Below are 10,799 nucleotides of genomic sequence, written 5' to 3'. Positions count from 1 at the left end.
ATTTGTTAAAAACACAGTATTTTAAATACTTAAATACAAGTGCATTCAGGGAGTCCTCCCTTGGTAGACTCTGTGAGTGTTAAAGTAGCTGTGGGTTGTCACTGCTCCAGAAGATTACTTTGTCAGCTGGAGGTTCTTAGGGAATTTTTAAAATAATTTTTGATATCTGTCTGTCTGAACCTAGAAAATTATCTGTTAGGAGCTTCCTTTCTGCAGTGGACAAATTGTAAAGTTTGGATTCTTTCTGGATTTGCCATTTGAATTTGGGGTCAATGTTTATGTTTTCCAGCTTTTTAAACCCCAAAGTTGATGTTCTTACAGTCACTGTGGGTTGTAGAGTATTAAAGAAGAAAAATACATTGCATTTAGCAAGACTTAACCATGTCACAATAGAAGCCCAGTTTTTCCCTTTGTATTCCCTCCCATTCGCTGTCATGCTAGAACTGTTTCACTCTACACTTTTGCTTTCCAGAGTAATGACTCTGGGGACTGAGCTATCTCATTGACCATCTGCAGCCCATGCAGCAATTTGTAGCATATAATCCCTTCCACTAAGCTCTCCCAGCACGTGCTGTATGTTAGTTTTGGACTGGGTCCTGTTCTGAGCTCAGTGTGGGCCTGCAGTCTGCTGTGGCAAGGAGCCATCCTTCCTGCAGCCTGAGGAACAACGAGGTGCCCAGTGGAGAACTTGTAGTTCAGTGCAGTTTGAGTTACACCAGAAACTTTCAAGCCCCATTTACCACTGGGGGAAAAAGAAATAAAATCTGTGAAAGAAATTAATAACGTGCTGTTCTGGTCATTGCTTTCTTAATGGACAGTATTTCAGTGGGCAGCCTGGAAGCCCTTCTCGATCTCCTTTTCACAAGTGGTGATGACTTGTGCCACATGGCAAGTTGCAGGAGCTGGAGCACTGCTTGCAGCTGGAGAGGCTCTTGGTGTCGGTATCTGATGAGAGTGCAGCTGTCCCATAGCAGACTGAAGGTTCACCTCCTGCAGCCTCTTGTGGCCAAAACTAGAATTTAGGGAACAGAGAGCTACGTAGAGCGATACTTCTCTGGTAAGGTCTTCTAATGTCCTGTGGGCCAGGGGATTCCTGAGCAGCATGGGGTAACTTGGTGGATGGAGTCCTGCCCTGTGCTAGTCAGTTCAACTGTGGAATCAGTTTGGGCTGTTGGCCACCACTGGGTCTGTGTTTCTGGGGCTTGTCAGTAACCCTCTCTGATCCTCTTTTCTTTGGGGTGAGGGATCCCAGGCAGCATCTGCTTAGGACCTTCTGGTTTCCCTCCACATTCCTGGGTGTTTGCCAGAGTGAGTGTGGAGAAAGCAGCATCGCTTAACCTGCACCTATTTTATAGGCCCTATTCCTCTCTCTGCTTCAGTCAGCTCTCATATTTCCACGATGCTGTGTTTTGCTGGGCAGGTGGAGGCCTGGCTTCAGCTTCCCTGGGTAAGCACAATGTCCAAAAACCCAGAGTGGCTGCAGGCTGCCTGGTATGTGGATGCTTGCAGTCTGATCAGAAAAGCTCAGTGCTCGCATTATGTAAATCCCTTGGCTTTGGCTAGCAGAGGACTATCAGGGCATGGAGAATGACATCATTTGGAAAAAGAGCTGCTGACAGCGATGGAGAAGCATCCCTGCTCTCCCACAGGCAGGGGCTGCTTTCAGCTCAGTCTGCAGGTGCTACCCTGTGGATCTGGATAGTTCTGGGTACTAATGAAGTGCTGGATGCAGTGTGCGATCTGCATGGCTCCCCCACCTGCTTTGTATGGATGCAAATAATGATAGTGCTGCAACGGCTGTGATCTGTTCATTCAACTTTGTCACCAGAGATCATTTCCTTATAACGTACACATTGTTTATACTGCCCTGATTTGGCTTTTACAAAGAAAGGCAACAAATGTCTGCAGCAGAAAGAATCACTGCTGTGGTTCTGCGTGCAGCTTCACCCACGCGTTGCTAGTGATCAATGCTGAGAGCTGCAGAGAAATAGGATGCAAGATAACTGCACTGTTGTGCAAAAACCTTCAGCTCAGTAATGCTGAAATGCTGTCAGGCACCTTCTGCTCTAAAACCAACACAACACTCTCAGGATTACCATTCTGCCCCTTTATTCCTCCGTGAACACTACTAGAGCAAGCGGCAGTTAAGCACAAACATCTCCCTGGCAGACAGTCAGGCAGCCTTCGCTAGAGATCTTCTTCCCCCTGCAAGCTGCCAAGGTGGACTCCTTAGCTCCGGCGATAGACTGAATGAGACTGCAGTTTCCCCATCAGTTTCATAATACTCAGAAAGCTTCCATTTACATCATTGTGTGCAGTGCAGGGCAGCAGCTGCCAGGAAATTTGAAACTATTTTGATTCCAGTTGACTAGAACAGCAGCAATTGAATTAGCTGGTATCGCTATAGATAAACTGATGATCTGTGCATTTTATTTCTTTGACCAATGGGTAACTGCTGGAGCTACAGTAACCTCTGTGAGTAAGGAGACTGTTCAAGCAAATATATCTGATTTCTGTTCCTATTTTTTATATATATGTGTATATATATATATGTATATATATATATAAAATTCTGTATAGAGAGAGACACTCACACCATTCTTTTGTAAAATGTACCTGTGAACAGAATGTCTGTCTATGCTTGTAACTTGTATTTTTCTTCCTAGAATTTCCTTCTATTATGCTGTAGACAAGCTTGATTGCATTGGAGTGGTTATTTATCTATGAAATATCATATCTATGCCTGATGTAAGTCATGAATTCTTTCAGTCTCTATCATCAGAAAGGCTGCCAGTTGCTGTTAGGTTATATTCGCCCGGTCTCCGTTTTCTAGCCACTTGCCCCCGTGCTATTTTAGCCTTTTCTCTCATTGTAATTTTGCTTTGTTGAAAGAAGCTGCTTTCAATGCAAAGTAGAAATCGGTGTTACCTTAGGATGTGTGTCCTTTCATTGTTTGTTTGGTGGTGGGTGTTTTTTTTCCCTGTGCATCTTCAGTGCAGTCCTTAAATTTTGTTGTTGCTTTTCTAGCCTTGTTTGCAATGCAGTCATATTGGGGGATGGGGTTAGACAGGATATGCCAGTAGCTGCGGCAAGACATGATGCTGTGGTGGTGGATGGGAATAAGGGAGGAGTTTCCCTTAAAGAGCTCAGCCTGCTCCAGACACTGGCACCTGAAGAGATGTGCTGAGCAGTGGGAATGGTTTTGCCTCTTGCAGGTGCAGATGGTGCTGGTGCCTGCATGGAGCAGAGACTGCAGCAGTGTTGTGTGTGGCTCTACCTGATGCAGTGGGAACAGGCTGTTGCTTTGGTGCCACATATGAACTTTTTCCATTCATCTCTGAATAAGATGTTTCTCCAGGATGCTGTGAAAGCAAGAATCCCATTTGTTTGTGGTCACACTGCAGCTGCAGAAGTTCTGCCAGAGCTTTGCTGCTGTAGACATCACTGTAGAAAATGCCTTAATTTTATACTGTGGAAGTGCTTCCCTCTTGCCCACATGAAACACTTGCAGCTTGCATGTCCGTCAGAGAGGCGTGCCGTGTTCCTTCCCCGTGTGTGTTGTGTGCCTGCATACACACCTGCCTGTTCTAAGTGCCTGGCTTTTCCTGAGTGTACTGAACTAGCTGGAGGATAATATTTGATTGGGAGTAGCTTAGGGAAAACATTTTGGAGGAGAAGCAAACCGGAAACTTTCTTGGGACTGTTTTCTGCTGTGTGCAGCGGCCACCAGCAATAGAAGAGGCATGCAGCAATGCGTTCAGCATTCAGTGCTAGAAATAAGGCCACTTCTGTTTCCTTCAGCTCGGTTCAGAAGCTAAGATAACAATTAGCAGAGACGAGTCTGGCCGCTTGGCATGAACTGTATGTGGGGCCTTGTTGGAGATTGGCCTTCAACACGCACTGGCTGCATCTCAGCTCCATGGAGGTTGGGGGGGGGGTGATGCTCTGGGCTCATTTCAGCTGTGGGGAGCCTTTTGCTGGCTTGAAGTTGAGCTAGTGCTGGTGCAAGTATGAAAACTCTGCAACCACATGGCATTGTTCTTGTTTATGAATCTTGTCCTGGCAGAAGCATGTCCAAATGATGACCTGGTGCCATAAAACAGATGGGGAATGCATCCCCTGTGTGGTTGTGCAGCTGAAATTGTGTGCAGTGGGTGCTGTTTATCTGGAGCTCCCAGAAAAGGCACTACATCTGGAAGTGCTCATGTTGGGGCAGGAGACATCGCTGTCTTGTAACTCCTCCAGTGCGTGCTCAACTGTGAGCTGAAAACCCTGTGATGGAGCCAGACTAACAGTGTGGTGTGGACAAATCTGTGCACTTCACAGCCATGTGGGATCTTACTGTTTGGTCTGAGGCTGCATGAATCTTGTAGCAGAGGAGATCCTTACTTGGCCCAGACACTGTCCTCAGTGGCAGCCCAGTCATCTTGATGAAATCTGACACACTGACGTTTTTATTCTGGAGTGAATAAATCAAAGGTGCAGAGATACCAGAGAACCTACAAGAAAAGAAACTGTGTCTTGGCACAGTCTGAGTCTGTCAGTTTGATCCAGTACATGCTCACCTCATGCACAGTATTAACCCTGTTGTTAGAGCTACTGTCTTGTTAGCTGCCAGGTATGGGCTGCTTCTTCTTGTCTTGTCTATGTATCTACCACTGGCAGATACATAGCCACACTTGAGTGATGCTGAACTCACATTAAATTATCCTCCCTCTTACCTTGATCTCAGCCTGTCATTAAACAGATACATGAGTTTCTACTCAGCAGTGGCTTGTGTCCAGGTTGGTGTGGCGGCAGCCATGTGTTTGTAGAACAGCACACAGAGATACACCTCAAGCAGGGCGAAGCATCTAAAAGCAAGTGGATATCTGATTTCAGAGCTGTCCCTCGTAATATTTTTCAGAGTAGTGTTTGGATCTAGTCTCCTCGTTATTTGGTTTAAAGCAATTTAAACTTCAGGCCAGGCCTTTCTCTAAGTTTACAGTGAACACAGCTGCAGCTGCTTTTTCTGAAAGCTCATCTCCTTGGACTGTGATATCAGGTGGCCAGATAGGCGTCAGTATGCCATCCCTGCTGATTCATCCATGCTCTGAGAACAACTGGATCTGTGTTACCCAAGAACAATAGGGGCCACTGGGTGCTCGGCTCCTTTGAAAATGCCACCGTTTGTTTTCTTTTCCTCTTTGTTTACTGCATTGGTTTGAGAAGTAGCATGAGGAGGGAGTGTTAGCAGACTTATTGTGAAGCAGTGAATTTACTTTTTCAGAGAGAAAATGGGAGCTACTTGGCATGCATGCATTTCTGCAACACCACATTCAGTTGCCTGAGTTGTTAAAGCAGGAGGGTAGTACTGGCAGAAAGTTTTATTACCGTGTAATTTACGTAATTGGTTTTGTAGTATTTACTATGAGGTGTGGCTGATTACATTCCTTGTGTTTCATCTTAATAAGTTTCATCTTAATTACCTAGAAGTAATTTTTAAGTAAAACTTATGTGTATGACACATGCTGTGGATGGATGTCGAACCTCTGAACGTCTGTTTTCTTCAATTTTGCATTTGGCACATGGCCTTAGATATTCATGGGCCACTGGGACCCTTTTCAAAGTGTAGCAGACATTTTTGGCATTCCTTCCTCAGCAGTACACACTTCCAAAGTAGGGCTGCCCAAAAACTCCTATGTGAGAGGGACCAGTTGTGGATAATAGCAGTGTGAGCACGCAGAAGTGAGTTAAACAGAATGGTATTTTCCCTTCAGGAGTGAACGCAGTTGCTCTGTTATGAAAAGGCTGAGAGGGGAGGTTAGGCTTTTTGCTTATGCATATGGTAGGTAAATCCATACTCTGTTTTCTTTTTTTGCAGGTAGTGGCCATGGAAGTAATACTTTGCTGCCCCACACCATCATCAATGAATTTCCAGAATACGGCACTATGGAGGCAAGTAGAGATGCACTGAGGACCTCATCAGAGAGCCAGGTAGAGCCTGTGACTTGCAGTCCAGAAGGACGGGACCGTTACCACATACCTGGCAGGCCTCCTCCCCAGTCTGTGACTTCTGCAGATGAGCCTAGAGCTCAGGTTAAGGCAGCACAGCTATGCACTGCAGAAGAAGGTTTGCAGCCTGTGGGTAACTTGCCAGAGATTATGAAAATTTCTCGACAGCTAGAACCAACAAAGGTACAACAGAGAGCAAATACTTCTCTTGATTCAGAGACGCACATGGAAGAAAAGAGTGTTCCTGGCTGCCAAAATGTGCAGACAGCCAGAGAACCAGTTGCAGCAGGCCAAGAAAAACCCTCAGACATGCCTCTTCCATCTGAGCGAACAGCTGAGGAAAAAATGCATTTGATCAAACATCTGGCTGCAGTATGGACTGGTGAAAAGCAGTCCGAGTCCTTGCAAGCCACCAGTAATAAAGCTGGGGAGATCCACACAGCAGAGGAGACAAGTTGTCATAGATCATCTGTGACAAACATGGAAGCGGCCAGCAGAGTGGAGGGGTGCGCACAGTCTGAGGAGTTTTCAGCTTACAGTCAAGGCAGAATGCAAATGGGTCCTGAGAGGAGGCTCTCTAAAGAGGCAGCTGTGAGCAAACATGTAGAATTTCAAGGGGTGGAGATTTTATGGCTGCAAAAAGCAGAGGACCAGAGCAGAAAGAAGCATTCAGTGCTGGAGACCACATCTGTGGAGAGAAAAGCGTTCCCCAAAACATCGAGCCACTCCATGGCTCTGATGTTTGCCCCCAGCTTGGTCAGCTTGCCGGACAGTGCTAAGAGTGAGGTCTGGGAAGAGCCCGGAGTGGGATCTACCCATGGAGCTGCTCCTCTGGCACTGCTTGATGAAAGTGGGGAGGATGAAGTTTTTGTGAAGGACAAGAAGAATCGCAGCAAGGAGGAGACCACTGTGCTAGCGAGAGACCATAGCAGGTGAGATGGCGCCTGAGTGGTATGGGAGGGGGAAGAATGAGTGTCTCTTCTTGCAAGCATGGGACTTGTGTCTGCCCATTTGGGAGCTTCTGGTTTGCCATCAGTGGCACTTTTCATTTGTCTTCTGCCTGCAGCATGGTGGAAACAGTAATGTTTAGTGTACAGTCGTGGGCAGTGCCAGAAATTGAGCTGGGCCCAGTCCACACCACAATGCTGAAGTTGGAAATGAGGCTCAGATTTGGAAGTGTGGAAGTGTCTCTTGCAATCTGGTAATGATTGTGTGATGAAGAAACTGTGGCATGTATAAGTAGCATTCAAGGTTGGTATATCATTAAATTTAGGCACTGCATTGGTCTGCCCACACGCACCCTGCTAGATGTTTTGGTTTTGAGCCAAGCACATGGAAGAGTGGTGTGGGCCATTCTTTGTAAGGGTGTCCTGATTTGCTTGCTCTTCCTTACTGACTCTGTCTGTGATGGAATGACAGGTGCCCCAGTGGCTGTGAACCAGCCAGTATGTGTCCCTTTGGGTCCCTGAGCACCTTGCTCTGGTTAGTGCTAGAGCCAGTCTGGTTTCAGCCCTGATGGCAGATAAGTCCTGTGAACATTTGAAATCTGTTCCCAGGTCTCAGGCCCTTACTGCCACCTGATGGCACGCAAGTATCATAAGGCATGTAAAAAACTGCTGGATTGTCTCAAATGGGGGAAAGCTTGAAAAAATAACCAGAATGCACTCTGCCTACCTGATGCTGTGTGAGCTGTGGTCTCGCAGGATTCAGCCCAGGATCTTGCTTGCTTCACAGTTTTGAGAGGCTTCCTCTAGGCCTACAGAGTGCCCACCTGGGCTTGTGGCTCCAGCCTGTGCAGCCTCCAGCATGGCCAGTGGGTGTGGTACTAGCAGAGAGCTTGTGAATTTGTGAGTGGAGAAACTGACATTACCTTACATTAGGCTGTAAATAGTGCTTCCCCTCCTGCCTCTTGCGCAGCAGATTGTATCCTTTCACGTCCCACAAACTGTAACAAAGCAGAGAGGGAAATAGTGCTGTCGGAAGTGGGGGCAGCATGAGGAGAGAAGCTAGTGTGTTGTCCACTGAATGCTCTCCTGTACAAACTACAGACCTTTCTTTTCTCAAAGGTGAGGAATGAGGAGATCTTCTCAGTGGTCCAACCCTAGCTGCCAAACTGAAACAAGCTGTTTGTGGTTCATGTCTAGGTTCATGGAGGAGGGAGAAGCAGCCATGGGAGGATATGAAGATGTCCTTGGACAAAGGCAATCTGACGTCTCCACCGATCTGTACAGCTCGCAGTTTGAAAACATCCTAGACAATGCCTCTTTATACTATAGCGCAGAGTCTTTGGAGACATTATACTCGGAGCCTGATAGCTACTTCAGTTTTGAGATGCCACTCACTCCAATGATCCAGCAGCGTATGAGGGAGGGCAGTCAGTTTTTGGAGCGGACTTCAGCCTCAGGACAGATGGATGTCTTTCATCCTCCCCCTGATGAGGAAGCAAAGAGCTGCTGTGAAGGGATCGCCAATGGCTTAAGGAATGTAAGCGAAACACTCTTCAGAGGAGATGTCACAGAAGTTCCTCATCTGGGAAGGTAAAGATAGTGGATGGTCTTTCTGTGTTTGTGCTTAATTTTTCTTAATCCCTGTGTACTTCAGCAGACTGTCTCAGAGTGTAATTATGATTCTACACACTGCATGCTTCGTACAGTAACTGATTTTGATTTCCAGTGTAATAGAGTGGGCTCTATAGAAGAGAAAAGAGCCATCCAAACCGCTGTTTATTAGGAAGTATACAGATGTGCAAATTTTTATAGGTTTCTCTGTGATACCTGCAACAAGAAAAAGGATGAGTTGTATTGTAGCATCTCTGGGATCTGTCACAGAGAAGTTAGCGACCCGATACAGATGAATGTTCTCGTTTTCACTTACACCTGAATTTGCCAGCAACAGTTTTAGGAAAAGTAAAATCATGTGCACTCTGATGAGTTGTCCAAACAAACTCATGATCTGACCGTTAAAGATGTGTCTCTCTTTTCCTCTCTTGAGATCAGCAAGAGTTTTTCCAATTACTTCTGTTGAGATGACGCTTGGCTCCCGCTTTGCCCTAGTTAACTGCACTAGTTGGCTGATTTTCTTAACTAATGCACTAGAAACTGACTAAGAAAGGATTGTTGCAAAAACTGAAGATTCAGGCAAAGGGAGAGACAATTAAGAAAAGAGTTACGGGAAAAGCAAACACTGGGCTAAGTAATCAGAAAATTCTGTACATTTATAGAAACTTGCACCATGAGAAACTTTCCTCATAAGATGTTGTCAAAGAGAGATGGGGAGATGGACAGGTCACAGCACAAGGGTAAAGCCAAAAGCAGTGGAGGGGTGAGAGATCTTGCAAGTGACAAAGGTGCCTTGAGTCTCTTTCTTCCAGAGACAGGACATTATGTTAGTAGGCCTTAGACTATTCCCTTCGATGGGACTATATAATCTGAGCTTTCCCGGGCATTTGTAGCAAAAGGTCTTTTATGTGTTCAGACCTTTTGTGCAAGTGTAAATTATTTATTGAGCAGAGGTGGTTTTGTCAGCTTCATAAGAAGCTTAAAGTTAGAAACTGTAAGGTAAGTCCTGACACTTGCAGCTCCTTCCACTGAAACCTGCGATTGCTGTAAGACTGTGGAGTAGTGGAAGACAAGCAGTGTGCGCACTCTGTTACCCCATCATTGTCGCCTTAGGTGACCCTCATGCTTAAAAGTGTCCTCAGGTAAGGTTCACGCTGGCTTATCAAGACAGCAGTTGTCATGAGGAGGAAGTGAGCTCAGGCAGAGCTTGGAAACGTGCTGATTGCACACCTAGTGTGGATTTTATTAGGAATTAAGTTCATTTGAGTTTAAATTTGCAGTGATAGAGAAATACTAACAGAAACTTTTTAAAGAGCTTCTCTCCTTACTAAAAAACCAAACATTTTCACTGAAGTGTGTTTTTGTTAAAGCACACTTTTGTTAAAGCAGTTGCCATCTGCATGACTCTGTTACGTACAAAGCCTGAGAGTTTGCTGTCTTATGGTGGGTATAGATAAAAGAGTGTAGCTGCATCAGAGCAGCCAGCCACAGATGTGCCCAAATGGGTAATTCTCCAGACAATAGCCTAATTAACCACCCCCACTATGATAGTCTAAAATTGTGTTGTATTATACCAGGGCGCAGATGGCTAGTAAATCATGTATTGAAGTATTGAAGTAGTATTGAAGCCACAGAAGGACTGTGGTTGAGGAGTGGAGTTTGAGTGCTGAGGGTTGCATAGGGTTTCTTTAGGTGAGTGTCAAGGTGGATCATCACTATAATGCTCGAGTGAACCAGACACAGCTGACAAGCAAACAGATATTATTGCTAAGGGACTGCATGTGTGATTGAATTGCCTGAAGCAACCTCATGATGTTCAACAAATGCAAGTGCAAAGTCTGGGTTGTGATAGCACCCACTATGAGTACAAGCTGTGGGATATAAGGATAGAGCACAGCCCTGCCAGAAAGGGCTTGGGCCTACTGGTGGGTGGCAGCTGGATGTGAGCCAGCAGTGTCCCTTCACAGCCCGGAAAGCCAACTGTAGCCTGGGCTACATCAAAAAAAGCGTGGCCAACAGGGCGAGGGAGCTAATCTTGTGTGGTGAGACCTCACCTGGAGTACTGCATCCAGATATGCAGTCCTCAGTACAGGAGAGACATAGACCTGTTGTAGCACATCCAGAGGAGGGCCACAAAAATGATCGAAAGGGTGGAACACCTCTCCTACAAGAACAGGCTGATAGAGCGTGGTTGTGCAGGGCGCAGCATCCCAGAGAGCACCGGGTGGGCGGGTGGCTGCCCCACCC

The 10,799-nt window shown here is 46.1% G+C and overlaps 1 protein-coding gene across 2 annotated transcripts in view; it reads left to right on the top strand.

Annotated features, from left to right (window-relative positions):
- LOC104915217 (PH and SEC7 domain-containing protein 3) overlaps positions 1 to 10,799 on the top strand; it is a 106,703-nt gene that overhangs the window by 10,952 nt on the left and 84,952 nt on the right. For both annotated transcript variants that reach the window (XM_010725979.3, XM_031557349.1), the window contains exons 4-5: positions 5,864 to 6,926; positions 8,139 to 8,531. In XM_010725979.3, coding sequence (XP_010724281.1) covers positions 5,932 to 6,926; positions 8,139 to 8,531 — 1,388 coding nt within the window. In that variant the 5' untranslated portion in view covers positions 5,864 to 5,931. The remainder of the gene's footprint in view (positions 1 to 5,863; positions 6,927 to 8,138; positions 8,532 to 10,799) is intronic.

This window comes from Meleagris gallopavo, chromosome Z (assembly GCF_000146605.3).
Source record: "Meleagris gallopavo isolate NT-WF06-2002-E0010 breed Aviagen turkey brand Nicholas breeding stock chromosome Z, Turkey_5.1, whole genome shotgun sequence".
In the NCBI taxonomy this organism is placed as follows: Eukaryota; Metazoa; Chordata; class Aves; order Galliformes; family Phasianidae; genus Meleagris; species Meleagris gallopavo.
Note: the sequence above shows the minus strand (reverse complement) of the source record. Positions and strands in the feature narration are given on the sequence as shown.